Consider the following 22,209-nt stretch of genomic DNA (forward strand, 5'->3'; position numbering starts at 1 on the left):
CTGCTCTTACAGTGGAGACCTCCATAGTGTGACTGCTCTTACAGTAGAGACCTCCATCGTGTGACTGCTCTTACAGTAGAGACCTCCATTGTGTGACCACTCTTACTGTAGAGACCTCCATAGTGTGACTGCTTTTACAGTAGAGACCTCCATCGTGTGACTGCTCTTACAGTGGAGACCTCCATAGTGTGACTGCTCTTACAGTGGAGACCTCCATAGTGTGACCGCTCTTACAGTACAGCTCTCTGTAAGAGTGGCCACACTATGGAGGTCTCTTCTGTAAGAGCGGTCACCTTATTGAGGTCTCCACTGTAAGAGCAGTCACACTATGGAGGTCTCTACTGTAAAAGCAGTCACACTATGGAGGTCTCTACTGTAAAAGCAGTCACACTATGGAGGTCTCTACTGTAAGAGCGGTCACACTATGGAGGTCTCTAGTGAAAGAGCGGTCACATTATGAAGGTCTCCACTGTAAGAGTGGTCTTACTATGGAGGTCTCTTCTGTAAGAGCGGTCACATTATGGAGTCTCTACTGTAAGAGTGGTCACATTATGGAGTCTCTACTGTAAGAGCGGTCACATTATGGAGTCTCTACTGTAAGAGCGGTCACATTAGAGTCTCTACTGTAAGAGCGGTCACATTATGGAGGTTTCTACTGTAAGAGCAGTCACATTATGGAGGTCTCTACTGTAAGAGCGGTCACATTATGGAGGTCTCTACTGTAAGAGCGGTCACACTATGGAGTCTCTACTGTAAGAGCGGTCACACTATGGAGTCTCTACTTTAAGAGCGGTCACATTATGGAGTCTCTACTGTAAGAGCGGTCACATTATGGAGTCTCTACTGTAAGAGCGGTCACATTATGGAGGTCTCTACTGTAAGAGCAGTCACACTATGGAGTCTCTACTGTAAGAGCGGTCACATTATGGAGTCTCTACTGTAAGAGCGGTCACACTATGGAGGTCTCTCCTGTGAGAGCGGTCACACTATGGAGTCTCTACTGTAAGAGCGGTCACACTATGGAGTCTCTACTGTAAGAGCGGTCACATTATGGAGTCTCTACTGTAAGAGCGGTCACATTATAGAGTCTCTACTGTAAGAGCGGTCACATTATGGAGTCTCTACTGTAAGAGCGGTCACATTATGGAGTCTCTACTGTAAGAGCGGTCACATTATGGAGTCTCTACTGTAAGAGCAGTCACATTATGGAGCTGTTATGTCCATGTGAGACTTATTTCGGGGACTCCTTACACGCACACCGGATTAGGGGCCCTATTTCCCTCGGGGCCCTTCCTCTGTAGTCTGTGCCCCTGGCTGGCTATTGACTGGCACGTAAGCGCCCATCCCCTGTAGCCTGCAGGCAGCGGCGCTGATTTCGGGGCCCGGGCTCTGGAGATGATCAGGTTTCTGCTGCTGGAAGAGAAAGCATTGACTTAAGCAGAACCATCTGTGAGACGCCCAGATCCGTCCGGAGATAATGGAGCGCGGTTCTGGGTGGTGCCAGGGCCAGGATACCCGCTTCCATATGCCCCAGGAGTGGCTGCTGCTGCAGATATTGTTCTCAGGTGTCTGCTATCCTAGGAGAACCTGCATGTAACAGGATGCCTCATACAAAGGGTTAATCCGCATGCTGGCCCCCAGAGGACCCACACACATATTCTCTTGTTGAGGTCATGTCTCTGCTGCTCACTGCTAAACTCATCCGGCTTCACACTATGTAGATGTAGCAGAGCTGGGCCTGCACCATTCAGTAACACTATAGATGATATATGGGGTGTTACCAGCTGCACAATCCTCAGTGCTGCACAAATCCTTCTCTGTTACAATGTATCAGTGCAGGGAAAATGTAGCAATCTGGAGTCTAGGCTGGATACAATTGTAACAAACCCTCAGCTGTTAGAAGTATTCATCAGTATGTGCAGTGACCCAGTGGTTGACTGCTAAGGTTGTCAAGTGGTTCGCTAATACATTGCCTAGGGTTGTTACTGCAGTAGTGTTTGTTGCCACTCAGGGTTAATGTATGCACTTTCCGAGGTACAAAGGAACTTGTACTCCAAACGGCTGTCTATAGGTAGGAAACAGTTAACTGGCGGTCCTTAGAGGCAGTTACCAGGTATAGGCTGGCCCCACCTCCCTGGCTATAGACATGTGTAGAAGCTGCTGTTGAAGATACATAGAAATCCTTGTCCAGGGAGACACCATCGCTGTGAGTAAAAGAAAATCTGCCAGGAAAGCAGCTTTTAAGAGGCAACCTCTGAGGGAGCGACAAACAGGGCTTTTGCAGAAGGTTGAGGACCATTAAAAAGGGACACTGCTTGGACAAAGTCAGTGAAAGGTAACGCTCATTTCTGGCTTTAGACTTTACTGCACATGGGTTGAGGTATTTGCTTCTGGCGCTCGTCCACATTCCTTAGATGGATCGGCCATTGTTCCAGGACTGGACCCCGCAGCCGGGCATTGCAGAGACATACTCCGAGAGCTTGCAGGCCTTTGGTCATTTGAGAAGAATGCTTGTATCTGTAGAGAGAGACTCGGGGAGGACCACCATAGTAGCCATCCCCTATGAGAAGAGCCCACCCTGTGAGATATCTGACAACTACTACCAGTATTGTACTGTGACACCCATCATCCACTCAGTACAGGAGAGACTCTATCTTACTGTTACCAAGCATATCCGACACCAGGGGCACCCTAACCACCACCAGGCAGGAGACCCCACAATAAAGGGTGAGTCCTGAGGGGAAGAAGGGTTGCTCCCCACACTCACCGCACACACGGCCTAGGGGAGCGCTGGGGCCGGGTTAGCTGCCGCCACCACTGCTGTTCCCATTCACTGACAACAAGCAGAGATCCTGAGAAGTGCTGATTACACAGGGTTTATCTTGGATCCTCACTCGCTGACTCGCAGTTATCAGCCACATTATCCCCGACCTCAGGATTTCATCGTTTTCTGTAAATGGAGAGAAGTCGCAGATTTCTCGCCAACACTTCCTGCTGACACATGGGAAAAGACGAAAAACAGGCGGGCGGGGGATGGGACTCTGTACATCCCATTACTTATCCTGAGGGTCACCTATAGGGATGAGCCAATCGACTTCGGATGAAACATCCGAAGTCGATTCGCATAAAACTTTGTTTCAATACTGTACGGAGCGAGCGCTCCGAGGAGCCGAGACGTCGGGTAATAACGTCATAAATTCATTTCTACTGTAAAACATTTCTGGAACCGAACCCGAGTTCAGGAAACGGCTGATCCTATGGATGACACACACGGCGCGTCTACGTGTATTATATCTATACGTTGTATGTAGTGTATTTAATAAGTTATATGTGTGCACAGTGCTCTATATATGGTATGTATGACGTGTGTGATACGTATGAGTGTGATATGGATTATTTAGGTGTATGATATATGAATATGAGTGCGTGATACTTCACATGTATGTGTATGATAATGTGCATGTCTGCGTATGAGACTGTATATATTTATGTATGAGATTTTATATGATATATGTATGATGCTTCATATGTGTATACTTTATATGTATGACATGTATATGTATGTGTCTGATACTTTATATGTATGATATGTATATGTATGATATGTATATGTATGATATATGTATGTGTCTGATACTTTATATGTATGGTATGTATATGTATGATATATGTATGTGTCTGATACTTTATATGTATGGTATGTATATGTATGATATATGTATGTGTCTGATACTTTATATGTATGGTATGTATATGTATGGTATGATATAAGTCTCTTTGTCTCTTGCAGCCTCCTGCTTTCTCCAGGGTTCACGGAGACGCATTACACTGAGGCCGGAGAGATGGTGACTCTGACCCCAAACCAGACAGTAAGTCCTAGCGAAACTGTGTTATCTGTCAGATCAGTGGGGTCATCCGTCAGATCAGTGGGGTCATCCGTCAGATCAGTGGGGTCATCCGTCAGATCAGTGGGGTCATCTGTCAGATCAGTGGGGTCATCCGTCAGATCAGTGGGGTCATCCGTCAGATCGGTGGGGTCATCCGTCAGATCGGTGGGGTCATCCGTCAGATCAGGTGGGGTCATCTGTCAGATCAGGTGGGGTCATCTGTCAGATCAGGTGGGGTCATCTGTCAGATCAGTGGGGTCATCTGTCAGATCAGTGGGGTCATCTGTCAGATCAGTGGGGTCATCTGTCAGATCGGTGGGGTCATCCGCCAGATCGGTGGGGTCATCCGCCAGATCGGTGGGGTCATCTGTCAGATGGGTCACTTCTCGTTCATGTTACCACTGACGAGAAGATGTAGGACATGAGACGTGTCGGAGCTCTTCCTTCCTGTAGACTTCAGGCCGCAGCACATGGAAGAAAGCTGTAGAGCTGCACGTTGACACTGGGTAGATAACCCTTAAAGGGCTAGTCCCATCTTAAGCATTTATGGCATATCCGCAGCACCCTTCCCTCTGGGTCCCCCCCCCCCCCCAGGGGTATGAGGGCCCGGTAACACCCGCTCAGTGACTCACATCTGCCGCAGTTGGCATGCAGTTCAATGTGCGCATTTCTGTGCATCCTCGAACACCACCATCACCCCATTTTCCTCCTATCTGCAGGAGCACTGTTACTACCACGGTCGGGTGAAGGGTCATGACTCGTCTTCGGTGGCTCTTAGCACCTGCTCAGGAATCAGGTAGGACTGAGGATCTACAACCATCAAAAGAAACGCGTTAGCTTTTCTTTCCTATGAACTGTCCATTATAATGACCACCTAGGATGAGATTTCTTATCTAATGTGCCTTATTTCCAGTGGCCTCATTGTCCTGAATGCCAACGACAGCTTCTACCTCCACCCTCTGGCTGGGCCAGGCTCCAGGAACCACATGCTGTACCAGACAAAGGACCTGCCCATTGAAGGAGGAAGCTGTGGACACGAAGAACACTCCAGTGCTGCCACCTCTCATCTGGGTGACTTCATCTCCCAGCCCGGGCATCACAGGGTTAGTCTGGTATTGACCCACCTAGCACTGTTTAGATAGATTAAGCAGAATTCTCTTGAGTGGACATCCTATTGTTGAAGAACCTATTGTGGTTCCATTTAAGGGCAGATTCTGATGTGAGGGTCTCAGTCATAGTCAAATTCATGCAGAATAGGCCCCACAATTATGATATCTCTTTCCCTCTACCATCAGGATGACCTCTGGGTGGGAAGAATAATCCAAGTTTTGGCAGCAGATGTTAGTATTGCTACTTTATGGTTTAGAGCGCCACCTAATGGTCATTGTGTAGAACAGCTTTGGTAATTTGGTATCGCAGTACTTTATCTCCACCTGCTGGCAGAGTGCTGAAGTGTTACCTATTATATAGATAGTCGAAGGGACTCATTGTATGGATGTATGTGGCACATGTGAGATAACTTTAGAGGATACCTGCTGATATCTACACTTACTATCCTCACATTGCAGATGAAGAGGAACGTCTGGGGCGCTCAGAAGTACATGGAGCTGTACATAGTCGCTGACTACTCACTGGTGAGTAGAGATGAGCCTTACACAGACATTGAGATTGGCCTCATACTTGTCTGTCATTCTATATTTTATCTGTTGTCTCCTTACTATATTGCAGAATCTCCCCTTCACGGGTTCTACAATCTCGGCTTCTCTCTTAGACTGATAATGCCCTGACGTTCTCTGACCTTCTATTTCTAGCCTCTTCCCTTCTATGTCTGCACCCAATGTCTCCCATATGTTTTCAGATACTGATTTGCTTTGTGAGTTGTTGGGGAGCCCATTGCTGTTCCTTTTTCATTAGCTTTGAATAGATCTTGCATATTTTTCCAGTTCTGAACCCTCTCTTTCCAAGATTCCTCTTCTCTCACTGTCTCTGCTTGTCTCTCCTGTCTCCCATGTGTTTTTAATACTGGTTTGTTCATTTTTAATGGCTATAGCTAAATCCTGCCTATTTTGCACAAAGTTCATTTTTCTTCCTTATAGTTCTGGTCTCTTTCCTTTGCACCCATGATCTTACTCTTAATGTATGTCTCCTTCATCTTCCTTGTGTTTTCACACAATGATTTGTTGTGGGGTAGTTGGGGATCCCATTGCTGTTCCTTTCTCATTTCAGCTTTGAATAAATCTTGCATATTTTACACATGCTTCCTTTTCTCTTTTTATAGTTCTGATCAATTTTTCCATGATTCCTCTTCCCTAAATGTTTCTGCACACCTCCTCTGTCCCCCATGTGTTTACACACTGATTCGTCCTGGGATAGTTTAGGGCCCCATTGTTGTTCCCTTTTCATTTGCTTTGACTAAATCATTTCTATTTCACACAAGCTCCCTTTTCTCTCCAAAATAGTTAGAATCTCCCTTTGTACCCATTCTCTTACTCTTTATGTATGTCTTCTCTCAGTTTCTCATGTGTTTCCCCATAGTGGTTTGTTTTTGGCTAGTCGAGGGCCCCATCACCATTCATTTTCATTAGTTGGCTAAATCTTCCCTATTTTGCACAAGTCCATTTTCTCTTTCCTTTGTTCCCAGACTCTTACCCTTTATATATAGCTCCCTTTCTCCCCTTATAGTCCTAGTTTCCCTCTCCTTTTTGTTTTAGTTTTAATAAGTATCTTTTTTGTCTCTCTATAGTATATGGCTGCAATCTATTACATCTCTTCACAACTTGTCTGTCCCGCAGATCATGAACCATACACTTACATGCATGTTATCAATGTGTGATAGGGATCAGACCCCCTCCTGGGTGCTCTATTCTTTGTATTATTGCCTGTGGTTCACAACTTATCTCCATAAATTCCTAAATGACATTTCTCTGCTTGACAGTTCATGAAACAGAACAAGAATCTGGGACAAACAAAGCATCGTATTATGGAGATAGCCAACTTTGTAGACAAGGTGAGTCTGCTGGTGAAATTTGGCATTATATACAATACCTGTCTGGAGAAGCAAGACCTAAACTGTCCTATGGGTCACTGAAAAGACTGTAAGGTGGCCATGCCTAGGATACCGCTACTCATCTGGGGTATCCATAAACATGTACGATGGGACCAACTCAACACCCATGTTTTTTACAGAACGGAGAGGGCGATGAGCAGCTGCTGGACACAACTGGCTTCTCATATGCTTTATTAGAAGATCAGGCATGTGTGATCCTTCATGATCACAATGTTTGATGTAGAGATATGGTCAGATCACCATATTGTAGGAGGAGATGTGATTATACCGCCTTACCCGACATCTCCACTGTGTCATCGATAATAGAGAATCTTTTGATTAATTGGTCCAAATAATTGAAAACCTATAAACCTGAGAAATGTCAGTACAGTATGATGCTCCGAGTAGGTACCGGGTGTGTATAGTAATAATAGATTGTCTTTTAGGACGTCAAAGAGATTTTCTGGTTTAAAAAAACTCATTTCCAAATATATTTTTGGGAAATGTTGGGAATGCCCCATTCAGGACTCAGTAGCCCACTATGCATATCAACAGTAGCTGACTACAAAGTCTGGAGGACCTGAGATGTCCAAGCATTATATGGGCAGCCCAATGATTTCAAATCAAATTGTGTAATACTTGATCTTACCTGTGGTGGCGCTGCAGAGGAATTGAACACTTGCTTCCAGGTTCCTCTACAATTTACAGCTCTGTGATCAACTTATTCCCATAGGACCCTAGAATGAGACTGTCCAAAGTGACATGAGATTTAGGTCAGATTCCCTCTAATCCAGGTCGTGGATATAACAGGTTTTTTTTTATGTTGTCGCGTAAATAGTTTTACATGTCCATGAACATCAAGATTGCTCTTATCGGCCTGGAGGTGTGGACAATGGAGAACCAGTGTGACATCCGGGATGACGCAAACCACAGTCTGAAAACTTTCCTGGCCTGGAGGCAGAAACTGAGGACCATGAAAAAACATGATAATGCCCAACTGATCACGTCAGTATAATAGCATCAGCTCATCTATTAGTATAGAGCTTCAGCTCATGGCAGTACCCCGCATGTCAGATAGGGGGCCCTCCTGCTGCCCTAACCCACCATACACTCCAACCTGATACACCAGAGTTAACACTTAATCCCCCAACCCCCACTCCCATCACCTACACCTCAGACTTTCCTGCTTACTAATGTTCTGCATAGGAATGCACTTGATATGTTGTTGAATATTTATGTTTGTATCTCTTTAAGGGGAGTGACCTTCAGAGGAACGACCATCGGGATGGCACCCGTAGAGGGAATGTGTTCTGCAGATAATTCAGGGGGAGTCAGTATGGTAAGAACTCACCATTAGATCTTAGTAATCCATGTCTAATTCTTATAAAACCACTTATAGTTTGGCCCCACCCCCGAGGAACATCACTATACATAAATATGGCAAAAAAATAAGACACTGGAGAGGAATGTTAGAATTGGTATAGTCCACAGTTATACTTGCAGATGAGGAGCAGTCACTGGTGGTAATGGCATCACTGATGCAGGAATCAATTCTATGTCTTAAAAAAAACTAAAAAGATTTACTTAAATGGTTATTCCAACCTCAGTCCTTTATAATATATGTTATTGATACACCATGAATGGCTTATAGCTCCAAGTTTCACCTCTGGGACCCGCTACCATTTTCAGAACAGGGGTCCTCTGACCCACATCCCTCCAGGCCTCAATCAGTATCTGAGAGTATCCTCCATATGGGACAGGGAACCCCCATTCTGGAGATAGGTGATGGTCCCAGAGGTGAATCCTACATCTATAAGACATTGATGTGAATAGGCTACAAATATATACGTTGATAATTTCCCATTAATTCTCAACGTGTCTTAGGAGGAAGCAAATATTTAATATTTTCTAGTTCTCAGTGCCACCCTTGAGGAGCTGAATTCACCAAAAGGAGCAGTGACTCAGAAGAGTCGTGATAAACTGTGAAATGTCCAATCTAACTTGCTACATTGCATTCTTACAAACTTTGCTACATTTTAAATGATGTCAGTTGCTCCTTAGCAGCAGATTACATGCTATGACTGTTATATAGTATATAAATAATAGTGAGTATTGACAAGTCTGCTGCTGAGGAACAAGTGACAGGAGGTGAAGTAAGGCAAACAGCAAACCTTGTCTTTGATGTCAGCCTAGGTGGAGCGGTCCCTGTATGGACTGACCACAGTCTTTACGATATTTTTGTGGTTGGTTCTGTAGGTTTTATAGCCTGTAAGGATTTATAGGACCTTCTTATTTTGACTGATTCTAGGACCACGCAGAGCTGGCAATTGGAGCAGCGGCCACCATGGCTCATGAAATTGGACACAATTTTGGAATGAGCCATGACAAGGACTCCTGTTGTGTAGAAGACACTTCTAAGCAAGGAGGATGCATCATGGCTGCTGCCACTGGGTGAGCATAAGGACCGGAGTGAGAACTTCTAGTATAAGGAATGAAAGGGGTGAATTACCAAGATGGGTATATGGTTCAGCAGACTGGTAGACATCATGGTGGTCTGGGTGGGTAATGATCAGAACAGCTCATTATTTTCTTCTTTGAGAGGTTCTGGAGGTAGGAAGTGAGGAACCCTATGTTCTAAGGAGTATGGCGTCTTGGGTCATTGGAGATGCATAAGAAAGACTCCAGTGCTACTCCAGCTGACAAACCGCAGCAGATACCTTCAAAAAAGTTCCACTCAGGACAAACCTGAAGAACTCAATGTGTGATTGGTTGCCCAATGATTACATTTCCCCAGTATTGATCCTGTAGAGGAAATGCAGATGGTCACGTGTTTAAGGTACGTCCACCAAGGACAGATACTTTGCACATTTTATGTGCAGCCAAGTGGATGAGATTTTATGAAAACATTGTTTCCTCTGCGGACTTCAGCCTTCGCAGTGCATGGCAAATCCACAGCAAAACCCGTGATAAATCTACGTGCTGCTTGCGTGTATTGTCCCACGAATGCGTTGCAAATTTCGCCACGGATTTTGGTGAATTACTTTCTCTGAATTTATGTCCCGTGTGGTTGACCCATTAAGGAGACCTTTACCAATGTTCTCTGGGAAGGTTCCCTATTTTGTGCCTTGTCTTTGAAGACCAGAACCGTGTTCTGTGCTAATGAGGTAAACTGGCCTGGAGCATAAGCGCCTGAAGCTCCTCCATTAATTAATGCCGAGAGCCTCAGATCGTTATGTACCTGGCTGGCAGCCATGAGCAGGGCTTGGGCGGTCCCATGGGCATTGGCGCACCGGGAAATTTCTATGGCCATTCTGCCTATGGTTTCCACCCACAACATACAATTAAAGCAATACCTGTGGGTGAGCTCATTAGAGCCAAAAGAAAAACTGCAGCTCTTCAGAGACATATGAGGTGGAGGCCAGTAACACCATAGGAGATTTAAGAAGCAGGGATATAAGTATTGGCAACTGTCAAGGGCTAGAAATATGGTAGCTGACAAGTCAAGATCCAAATTATTACAAGAAAAACCAAAGAGGATCAGCGATACGAGACCCGCGGTAGTTTTCCAATATAGTAACCAATATGAACAGATAAAAAATATCACAAATACCTTCCCATACCGATGGATGATGATGCTGTGCCGCCTGGTGGTCTCCAGACGCCCACCATCTCTGATCATTTTCTCTCACCCAGCCATGTGGTTGAAACAGAAAGGTCTCTTAGGTGCGGTTCTCACCCGTGTAGGGTCTGCCGCTTCATTTACCTTCCCTATAAAGTCCTACATCAATAGTAATTCTAAGGATGTAATATCTATGGTCATGTGTGTGGACTCTCAGAAATCTACACAAGGTCCACCTCCAGAAAACTAAAAACCCGTATCCTGGAACATGTGACCTTTCAAATCAGAATAACTCAAACAGGAATATATCTAATGCATCACGCCATGTTGTTCAGGCAGATGACAGATCAACTAGAGCCTTCAGAGTCATGGACATAGAGAGGGTCTTCAGCCCCCCCGAGATGGTGGCCGACAGCAGCTCCTCAAAAAAGTTAGAGATACTTTTTAACCCTTCAGTGCTGGATGAACTGTTTACTGGATATTACAGCTACCATCAAAATTGATAGCCCTCTGAGCGAGGAGACTTGGGGCACGGGGGACACAGAAGGAGAAACAAATGGCAAAGTGGGTGGTCAGATTCATACCTCCGTGCAGGCTCTGATCTGTACGGACAGGATCTGTGGATATCAAAGCCTGCAAATATATTTAAAGGCTATGTAAACCTTCAGAGGCATTTTTTTATTATTATTATTATTATTGCATTTTACTCCTTTTTGGATAAAACAAATTTTTTTCAATTGGCCTTTATTAAAAATATTGAGCTGTTCTGTCACAAAGGGTCAACTGTTTTTCTAGCTGTGTGACTGATACTTTCATGTCATCTAATAATACTTATTTGTACATTACTAAGAGGTCATAGACACTTATTTAAGCCCCATTCTTATCAGTAAGAGAAGTACTGAGCTATAATGAGTGTTTATAAGGTCAGAGAGCAGAGATAAGGAGTCCGTCAGCTCCTGGTCTGCCGGAAAAGACAGAACATCCATAGGCTGCTTCTAGAGCATCTCAGCTTTGTACAGAAAAAAGGGCTCCATATTTTTAATAAAGACCAATTAAAAAAAAATAATTTAGGTCAAAATGAGTACAATGCAATAAGGAATAAAAAATGCCCCCAAAGGTGTATATAACCTTTGAGGGCTCCTGACGTCCGGGACGGGAGCTGAAGTGGTGCGCAGGCCTGTTCCCGTGATTTCCTTACATTGTCCTGCTGCAGATGCTGTGGCCTCCTGATGCTCCCCGATCTCCGGAGTTTCTGGGAGTCACATACAATTAGCTGGATGATGACTATAGGAGGGGGCAGCTGAGGGGACGCTGGGCTCCAGAATAATGGCGCCCAACACCCACCGGGTGCTATTCATTTTGTGGACTGTGCGGTTCACAGGTGGCCCTCACCAATGATATGGTATCAGGTCGGGAGCCGTCCATTGACTGTGTGTCGCAGTGACGCACGCGCAGATGCCTTCTAGGTACGGCAGCGCCCAGTATCACCCTTGTTTTATTCTTATTTTTTTCCTATTATTTTGACTCTTTTAGTAATATACACACATTAATAATCAAAAAGACACATTCCCTTTAAGGAAAAGGCAGAAGACAAGCGCTCTCAGTAATGACCTTCCCTGTCTCCTTCTCAGATTCCCCTTCCCTCGTAAGTTCAGCTCGTGCAGCCAGCAGCAGTTGCGCAGTTACTTCCAGAAGGGCGGCGGTATGTGTCTGTTCAATATGCCGAACACCAAGGACCTGGTGATGGGGAAGAAGTGCGGAAATGGCTTTTTAGAGGAGGGAGAGCAGTGTGACTGTGGAGAGCCTGAGGTAAGTCCTGGTGGCCTGCTGGATGTAGGAGATCCACCTCTCTGAGGGCACAACGTGGTCTAATGGAGGATGTCTCCTGCAGGAATGTACCAATCCCTGCTGCAACGCCAAAGATTGCACCTTAAAGGAAGGAGCCGAGTGTGCGCACGGAGACTGCTGCCAGGACTGCAAGGTGAGGAGCCCCAGGGTGGGGCATTCAATAACCTGGAGACATCTGATGTGTGACTGTACAACTGCAATTCCACATGATGCACGGGAGTAAATACTGATGGAGAAACCTGTCAGAAGAGGATCTTTTGATGATTTGAGCACAGATTATGTGATATCATAATGTATTATCTGCTGTTTTACATGGGACTGCAGGTAAACTAAGTGCAGAGGGTTACCACACTACACAAACAGCTACATGCGGCTTTTAGCTCTGCTACATCTCTGTGTAGGTCGATGTCTATGATCAGCTAAAGGGAAGTACCTGATCAGAGCTATCATCTTAGTGATCAGTCCATTAGCTGGACCATCATCTCCTGGTCAGAAGATCTGGAGACATTCCAGGGCCTGAGCCCCTTGGTCACTGCTTTATGAAATGTAGATCTGCCGTTATAAATTCTCTGAAATGTAATATTAAATTATTTGTCCATAGTTGAAAGCTGGCGGGACCCTCTGTCGTGAGAAGTCAGGAGCCTGCGACCTGCCTGAGTTCTGCCGAGGAGACCACCCCTACTGCCCGGGCAATGTGTACATGTTAGACGGCTCCCCCTGCGCCTATGGCGAGGCGTACTGTATGAATGGAATGTGTCTGACTCACGGTCAGCAATGTCTGCACCTCTGGGGATCAGGTACATAACGGTGCAACATATAGACCATATCTACATAGACAGCAGAGCCGCTGTGTATATACATCCTGCATTATACTCCAGAGCTGCACTCACTATTCTGCTGGTGCAGTCACTGTGTACATACATTACTTATCCTGTACTGATCCTGAGTTACATCCTGTATTATACTCCAGTGCTGCAGTCACTATTCTGCTGGTGCAATCACTGTGTACATACATTACTTATCCTGCACTGATCCTGAGTTATATCCTGTATTATACTCCAGAGCTGCACTCACTATTCTGCTGGTGCAGTCACTGTGTACATACATTACTTATCCTGCATTATACTCCAGAGCTGCACTCACTATTCTGCTGGTGCAGTCACTGTGTACATACATTACTTATCCTGTACTGATCCTGAGTTACATCCTGTATTATACTCCAGAGCTGCACTCACTATTCTGCTGGTGCAGTCACTGTGTACATTCATTACATTACCTATCCTGTACTGATCCTGAGTTACATCCTACATTATACTCCAGAGCTGCACTCACTATTCTGCTGGTGCAGTCACTGTGCACATACATTCCTTATTCTGTACTGATCCTGAGTTACATCCTGTATTATACTCCAGAGCTGCAGTCACTATTCTGCTGGTGCATTCACTGTGTACATACATTACTTATCCTGTACTGATCCTGAGTTATATCCTGTATTATACTCCAGAGCTGCACTCACTATTCTGCTGGTGCAGTCACTGTGTACATACATTACTTATCCTGCATTATACTCCAGAGCTGCACTCACTATTCTGCTGGTGCAGTCACTGTGTACATACATTACTTATCCTGTACTGATCCTGAGTTACATCCTGTATTATACTCCAGAGCTGCACTCACTATTCTGCTGGTGCAGTCACTGTGTACATTCATTACATTACCTATCCTGTACTGATCCTGAGTTACATCCTACATTATACTCCAGAGCTGCACTCACTATTCTGCTGGTGCAGTCACTGTGCACATACATTCCTTATTCTGTACTGATCCTGAGTTACATCCTGTATTATACTCCAGAGCTGCACTCACTATTCGGCTGGTACAGTCACTATGTACATACATTACTTATCCTGTACTGATCCTGAGTTACATCCTGTATTATACTCCAGAGCTGCACTCACTATTCTGCTGGTGCAGTCACTGGGTACATACATTACTTATCCTGTACTGATCCTGAGTTACATCCTGTATTATACTCCAGAGCTGCACTCACTATTCTGCTGGTGCAGTCACTGTGTACATACATTACTTATCCTGTACTGATCCTGAGTTACATCCTGTATTATACTCCAGAGCTGCACTCACTATTCTGCTGGTGGAGTCACTGTGTACATACATTACTTATCCTGTACTGATCCTGAGTTACATCCTATATTATACTCCAGAGCTGCACTCACTATTCTGCTGGTGCAGTCACTGTGTATATACATTACTTATCCTGTACTGATCCTGAGTTACATCCTGTATTATACTGCAGAGCTGCACTCACTATTCTGCTGGTGCAGTCACTGTGTACATACATTACTTATTCTGTACTGATCCTGAGTTACATCCTGTATTATACTCCAGAGCTGCACTCACTATTCTGCTGGTGCAGTCACTGTGTACATACATTACTTATCCTGTACTGATCCTGAGTTACATCCTGTATTATACTCCAGAGCTGCACTCACTATTCTGCTGGTGCAGTCACTGTGTACATACATTACACTACTTATCCTGTACTGATCCTGAGTTACATCCTGTATTATACTCCAGAGCTGCACTCACTATTCTGCTGGTGCAGTCACTGTGTACATACATTACTTATTCTGTACCGATCCTGAGTTACATCCTGTATTATACTCCAGAGCTGCACTCACTATTCTGCTGGTGCAGTCACTGTGTACATACATTACATTACATATCCTGTACTGATCCTGAGTTACATCCTGTATTATACCCCAGAGCTGCACTCACTATTCTGCTGGTGGAGTCACTGTGTACATACATTACTTATCCTGTACTGATCCTGAGTTACATCCTGTATTATACTCCAGAGCGGCACTCACTATTCTGCTGGTGCAGTCACTGTGTACATACATTACTTATCCTGTACTGATCCTGAGTTACATCCTGTATTATACTCCAGAGCGGCACTCACTATTCTGCTGGTGCAGTCACTGTGTACATACATTACTTATCCTGTACTGATCCTGAGTTACATCCTGTATTATACTCCAGAGCTGCACTCACTATTCTTCTGGTGCAGTCACTGTGTACATACATTACTTATCCTGTACTGATCCTGAGTTACATCCTGTATATTATACTCCAGAGCTGCACTCACTATTCTGCTGGTGCAGTCACTGTGTATATACATTACTTATCCTGTACTGATCCTGAGTTACATCCTGTATTATACTCCAGAGCTGCACTCACTATTCTGCTGGTGCAATCACTGTGTACATACATTACTTATCCTGTACTGATCCTGAGCTACATCCTGTATTATACTCCAGAGCTGCACTCACTATTCTGCTGGTGCAGTCACTGTGTACATACATTACTTATCCTGTACTGATCCCGAGTTACATCCTGTATATTATACTCCAGAGCTGCACTCACTATTCTGCTGGTGAAGCCACCATATAGAAAAAACCTACTGCCCTTCTCTTATTTTAAAGCACTCAGCTAAACCATTATGTTGTGCCTGATGACAGACTTGCTGACTATTTCCATAAGCCAATAGTTGTGACTCTGGAATATTATGACCCGAGATGGACATGGACAGTTGTAGACATCTTCCATGGCTTTAAAATACAGCATCTTCCTCTTATAGTTGACACCATGTTGTTTTACATTGTCTATGGAGCGGCAGGCGAAACCCATTGTGACTTATGACCGTCACCTGCTGTATCCAGTGCTTCACCCTTAATTTCTGAACATTTGTAATCGCAATCTTCTTTTCAATGTTCCTGCAGGAGCGCGTCCGGCCCCTGACATCTGCTTCATCAATGTGAACATGGCCGGGAATAAACACGGGAACTGCGGGAAAGATGTCTCGGGGCAGTTCGTGAAGTGTAAATTCAAGTAAGTGACATGCTAACCATGATGGATGACATAATCATGGACACTGGTGATCACTGGCTCAGTGACCAATACAAGACCACCCAGATTGCTGCCCTGATCCCATCAATATCCAAGGAAACACTCAACAGGGAGACACAATTCACTGGTAGCACCCCTCTATTCCGTGGCTAGAGTCAAGATGCTCCACTGTCCCCATGACTTACGTGACCTTGAAATGGTCCAGTGATTGACCAGACACAATGGGAATAGTTGGTCTGACATTATTGTGGGCAATAAGGACATGAAAACTTAAAATGTATGCAGGAGTAGAGCACAAAAAGAAGGGGGCATCAAAGCATAGTCAAATAGGCCAACAGGCAGGTATACGGTACTTTGTATTAGACGTGAGCATTGTCAGGGGAGCCATTGGTCCAGTATTGGAGACCAAGCAGAACTGAGTGAGCAGTACCATGGGAGCAAAGAAATTGTTTGTATTGTCGCATAATATGGATGGTTTATTGGATGTTCATTCCTACACGAATTCAATACTGGATTGTCTATCACTTGAGGTGATGCCCATGTCAACCTTCTCAAATTACTCTTGATGTTTTTTGACAGAGATGCCAAGTGTGGGAAAATCCAGTGTCAGAGCAGCGCCGAGAGACCCAAAGATGATAACACAGTCTCTGTGGACACTACCATCCAGTTTAATGGACATGAGGTGAAGTGTCGAGGAACGTACTCCTACGCAGTGCAAGATGACGAAAGTGACTCCTCAGACCCAGGGATAGTCATGACTGGGACCAAGTGTGGAGATGGCATGGTGAGTCTAAGTATAGGATGCTATGTCGTATTTAGTAAAGGGTCAAATTTTTGGACAATTGCATCTACAGGGATCATGTCTATAATTTGTACATTTGAGTCACAGTGAGTGTGAAGGACTGGAGACTGATGAGTGTGATGAGCAGATGGTTGTATGGTCCAGCAATGGAGAACAGTAAATGTGATTGTAAGAGGGAAAGTGCATACCACCTGGCCAATCACATGTTATGGACTATTACTTTTTTTATGGACATTACTATTACTTGTTGGTGTGAACCATGGATGGGGGCTGCGTGGTGGTTGGCTGGTTGTTTGGCTGATGGTTGGAGGGTGATGTCCTGAAGAAAAGTAGTATACATGCTCCTTGGATGTTGGATATATGGCTACTAGTCATACAATCTGTTTTGGCCATGGTGTTCACATACAGGGCAGCAAACAGAATATTGTGCCTGGATGAAGGAAAGCCTAGCTTCTCCTTGAGGCTTAACACGTGTTCACCTATCAGCTATCTCCCCAGTCAACCACCTCAATTTCAATGAGAAGAGCCTCTTTGAGATGCCTGTCTCATCCAGATTCATCTAGGCACCTCTATCAGCTAGGTTATCTCCCACAGGAAAAAAGCATTAAACATGTTGAAATCCAGGGTGTCGATCCTTTCCACCAGTTTCTCCTGTTAGGAACCATCAAGAGGCCTCCATACACTCATTTTTTGGTCTCCATATCTTTCCCTTCTGTCTCTACCAAAAATGTGATATGTTTAGTATTCCTATTAGTATATTTCAGAACGGGTATATGGACAACGTATTTTTCTAGAAAAGATTCCGCTGTGACATTTCTCTCATGTCTCATTCTAGGTCTGTAAAGATAGACAATGTCAGAACGCTTCCTTCTTTGAATGGGATGAATGTATAGCTCGATGCAATGGACATGGGGTGAGTCTTCGAAAAGTGCAAGAAAAATATTGTAAAAATAATGTACACAGTAAAAACAACAGCAAATACCAGTAATACACTGCAAACATCATAATGCAGGCACAGTTCAGCTTTGTGAGCAGACCTGGGGTGAAACACGTGAGGAGATACAACTACCCACCTGCCCCGCTCACATCATATACAATCATGCTTGTCTTCTTTCATTTATCACATACTAACCTGTTCCTTCCTCCTTGTTTAGGTGTGCAACAGTAACAGAAACTGCCATTGTAATGCCGGCTGGGGCCCTCCCTACTGTAAAACGTCCGGCCATGGGGGAAGCATTGACAGTGGTCCAGTCCCTGATGACTGTGAGTTAGTCCTGTTGTGAACTCTATGTTCTAGCTTACTTCATTACCATTATTATGACTAGTCACCATGCAGGTGGAGACCATGTCATACTATACACTAATGTCCACCCTCCTCCATTACCTAAGTGTTAACCGATCTTGTGTTTATCTTGACAGTTGAAGAAGGTCTCATCGTCTTCTTGCTACTCCTGTTCCTGGTTGTCCTTCCGCTTATTGGCTTCGGGATCTACTATTGGTACAGAAGACCAGATTCTCAACTAAAGAAATGGGTCTACAAGAACAGAGCGAAGTGCAGGTGAGACAGCCTATCCTCACCGCCCATAGAATGAGAAACATGTCGTTCCCATACTTGGCCAGTTTAAGCTAAACATTCACTATCAGACAAATATTTCGGGCTATAGGGTCAATGTCCTGCTCAAATCCAATGGCAAAATGATACTTGAAGGAAAGGAGCGCAAGTTAATATAGTAAGACATGAGTAATTGCAGATTTTATATGAGGAGCAGCTAATAAGAGGAGGCTTAATATTCTTCCATTGTCTTCTGCTTGTGAGATGATCCTTGGTGTAGAAATATAACAGCTCTCTATAGGGTCCTCATTTCACACCCCTGGACTCTTGCACCATTCAATGTGATGAAGACACCTAAGAAGAGCATCAATGACCCGAATACATTTTTGACATAGGTCTTATGAACCTTTTTCCATGGTTGTATTGTATTTGCAGAATGGGAAACTCCCTTCGCCATCCTGCGGGCAGAGGACATTCCAAAACTATCTTCACGCAGCGCAGTTTTCCTCCTCCAGCTGCATCTCCAACCATACAAAAGGTAATGACGGTAATGCATACAAGCAGTAATGTTGCCCATGCATTTCATGTTTCTCTTGCTTCCATTTGTACATGTGTGAAATCCCATTGGATTTGATAGTTTCCAGCTGATGATACAAACAATATTGTAGTCTTTCAGTTCAGTGCAATCATATTGTGAAATTCAATGTCCTCGATTCATGATACCCTTCGCCAGATATGATTCCTCATGTGCAGAAACAACTGCAATGGAGAAAACCTTTAATATGTGAGCAGGAGCCAATTTTGGCCGACCATTGTGTGAATATTTTACGTAAATGATGCTGAAAACATGATCTGACATGTTGAAAATTTTTAGGCTTAGTTGGCTGGAGCTACATGTGCCATATTTGGTGAATCCCTTGCCACTTTTAGCAAGACCACAATTTTTTTTAAACTAGCTCCTATTCCAAGGATGACTTTCTTCTTTCCAGCCGATGCTTATCTTCTATGTTTGGGCAGCCTCATAAAGACTGCCTGTGTTGACTGTTGTTTGATATTTTGCTGTCACTACAGAGTTCATGGTCCACTTTCCATGGAAAAAATGGAGCCTCGCAGGTCAACACTCAGCCGGTCAACATTGTGCGTCCAATGTTGACACCAATCAGTCAGCCACCCAACACCATCATACAGCTGAAGCCATCAAGACCTCCTCCACCATTCAAGTCCTCCCCAATCATACCAACCAAGCAGGAGAGCCAGAAAACAAAGCTCCTGCCCCCTAAGAAGCCATTGCCCACAAGTCCCATCCGGACACCACAGGTACCTAAGTCAAGTGCCTATTTCAAAGCTTGCAAATGCTGATGATTTGCTCTATTTGGGGGGAATAATACATATAGTTGAGACTATAAATTTAATTTGATTTCTTTGTTTGTTAAAGCTGAACCCCCCTCGAAAGCCGCTACCCCTGAATCCCATCCAGAAGGAAGGTCTTCTGGTAAAGACACCTTCTGCAAATGCCAAACCTCCTGTGACCAACTCAGCCATGCAGATAAAAGCTCCTTTAAGGCCAAAGCCAGGGAGCAGAGTTCAAGCAACGGTTGCAGCCTTTCTCCAGAAGCAATGATGTAGACATCAAGCCAAGAATGGGAAATGACACCAGGAACTAGGATATATACACCATCCTGATATTTGCACTATGAGGATGAAAATACCCTAAATCTGCTGAGGTTTCCATTTTAAAGCTGTTGACACATCAAGGTTAAATAAGGAACAGTGATCATACTGGACACCAAACATCCCTTCATTGTGTATTGCACTGAAGTACTTCATTGAGGAGCTTCCATGGTCTCTTCAGATTTATTTGGAATGATCCGTGAATCCCTATAATGGGACACTCCACTGATGCTCTGCTGGACGTGATTTGAGTATTTAGAAGTCTTTCATTATTTCAGAGAACCATTGTTAGACTTTGTCAGTGCCTTATAGAATTAGGACATTAAGGAATATTGGGCATAGAGAAACTGCTCAGAGCCCAAAAAAATCTCATCTTTCATCCATGTGTCCATGAGGAAACTGAAGAAGAGTAATATCGCTCACCATAACACTCTATAGCTTTCACATTTCCCTTGACTTGACCTTTTCCATGGTCCAGTGGATTTTCATGTGGACCTCTGATGATATCTATCACACTGGTATGTCCATGGCTTTTCATTGGTTTGAGTGTTGAGTTCACGGGAAGAAAATTCAAAGGAGTAAGAAGTCTTCGTGTAATCTTCTTCAAATTGATGAGGTAACGGTAGAAAAAGAATTCCTTTTACCATGGCCCTCATCATCTTCGATTTCATGTTGTACATTCTTATTTCCAGGGATTATGGGTCCCTCATTTTCACTTACTGCAAACCTACATCTATTCACCAGCTTTAATTCTTCATGAAGGACTGTTCCTCTAGGATAGGCACTGAAAGAACTATATTATATACTGTATGTGTCCCTATATTTCCAGTTTACATCTTTCTCTGATATCATAGGAAATATAAACAGTGCAATATGGTCAGTATAGTATATATATATATATATACATATGACCTGGTGCTGATATTCTGGTCAAGTTCTGTGGACCAGTGGTCTGCAGTTTTCTAAAATGACTACACCTAGTGTACCCCAGCAGTAGATGTGTCAGGGGATGCTTGGAGTTGAGGTTTTTCCACAGCAGACCACTGTTGTAGATATAATCCAGTTGATTTTACACTTTCCACCTAGGATGTTTTATGGTCACCATATACATTGGTACTTTTATGTGCTGGAGAAATCGCATACTTTTTAGATAATAATATGAGACGTGTACATCTGCATTGTTGAGATTTAAGGTGTCCCTTTAAATTATTTATTTGCTATGGGAATTCCTATCGTCAGTCTACAGGCAGAAAGGCATTATATGATTAACTGGTGATCTTGTTTTCAGTGTGTATGGGTAATATCAGATATTTAGGAAGCAAGTTCTATATTCTTATGTTTATTGACCACTCAAAGTATGGGGGATGGCCATGGGGTCTGCACTGACGCCAGATTCAAGAATTGTATGTAATCCTCCTCCTGACCATAGAGCTTCATCCCTGCGACTTGTGTATTTCCTACTATTGACCCCAGACTGCCGCACCCGGACAGCCTGACAGGTGCCCAGCCCAGTACTGCTGAATGTTTACAAGGCCCTGAGCCGACTCTTGTTAGGATGTGATAATCATTTTGTATTGTATTTAATTCTGTGGTACAGAAAATAGTTTTGTTTTTAATAAATTACTTTTTTACAATGATTTTATCTCTTTTTCTTCTATCTGTTATGTGAAATGGTGCAAAAGACAAGCGCTAAAGTCAACCTATGAGTGTCTCTTGAAGGCCCTCAGATGTCTTCATATACTGTATACCACAGGTGACAGACCTGTTTTATCACAAGATGCATTTATGGAAACAGAAATTATTTTGTGAACCATGTCCTGTATTTTGTGTGGGTGCAGACACCATTAGCTCACGAAA

The 22,209-nt window shown here is 44.0% G+C and overlaps 1 protein-coding gene across 1 annotated transcript in view; it reads left to right on the top strand.

The window, feature by feature from the left end:
* Positions 1 to 21,987, top strand: part of LOC120990538 (disintegrin and metalloproteinase domain-containing protein 33-like) — a 55,595-nt gene extending 33,608 nt beyond the window's left edge. Inside the window, exons 4-22 of the mRNA XM_040419408.1 lie at positions 3,791 to 3,869; positions 4,607 to 4,683; positions 4,801 to 4,990; positions 5,456 to 5,521; positions 6,823 to 6,894; positions 7,772 to 7,938; positions 8,188 to 8,272; positions 9,242 to 9,384; positions 12,184 to 12,361; positions 12,444 to 12,533; positions 13,002 to 13,197; positions 16,201 to 16,309; positions 16,907 to 17,111; positions 17,965 to 18,042; positions 18,284 to 18,392; positions 18,549 to 18,687; positions 19,117 to 19,219; positions 19,753 to 19,998; positions 20,117 to 21,987. Of these exons, the coding sequence (XP_040275342.1) occupies positions 3,791 to 3,869; positions 4,607 to 4,683; positions 4,801 to 4,990; positions 5,456 to 5,521; positions 6,823 to 6,894; positions 7,772 to 7,938; positions 8,188 to 8,272; positions 9,242 to 9,384; positions 12,184 to 12,361; positions 12,444 to 12,533; positions 13,002 to 13,197; positions 16,201 to 16,309; positions 16,907 to 17,111; positions 17,965 to 18,042; positions 18,284 to 18,392; positions 18,549 to 18,687; positions 19,117 to 19,219; positions 19,753 to 19,998; positions 20,117 to 20,302 (2,518 nt within the window). The 3' untranslated portion in view covers positions 20,303 to 21,987. The remainder of the gene's footprint in view (positions 1 to 3,790; positions 3,870 to 4,606; positions 4,684 to 4,800; positions 4,991 to 5,455; positions 5,522 to 6,822; positions 6,895 to 7,771; positions 7,939 to 8,187; positions 8,273 to 9,241; positions 9,385 to 12,183; positions 12,362 to 12,443; positions 12,534 to 13,001; positions 13,198 to 16,200; positions 16,310 to 16,906; positions 17,112 to 17,964; positions 18,043 to 18,283; positions 18,393 to 18,548; positions 18,688 to 19,116; positions 19,220 to 19,752; positions 19,999 to 20,116) is intronic.
* Positions 21,988 to 22,209: the final 222 nt, after the last annotated feature.

This window comes from Bufo bufo, chromosome 2 (genome assembly GCF_905171765.1).
Source record: "Bufo bufo chromosome 2, aBufBuf1.1, whole genome shotgun sequence".
Taxonomy (NCBI): Eukaryota; Metazoa; Chordata; class Amphibia; order Anura; family Bufonidae; genus Bufo; species Bufo bufo.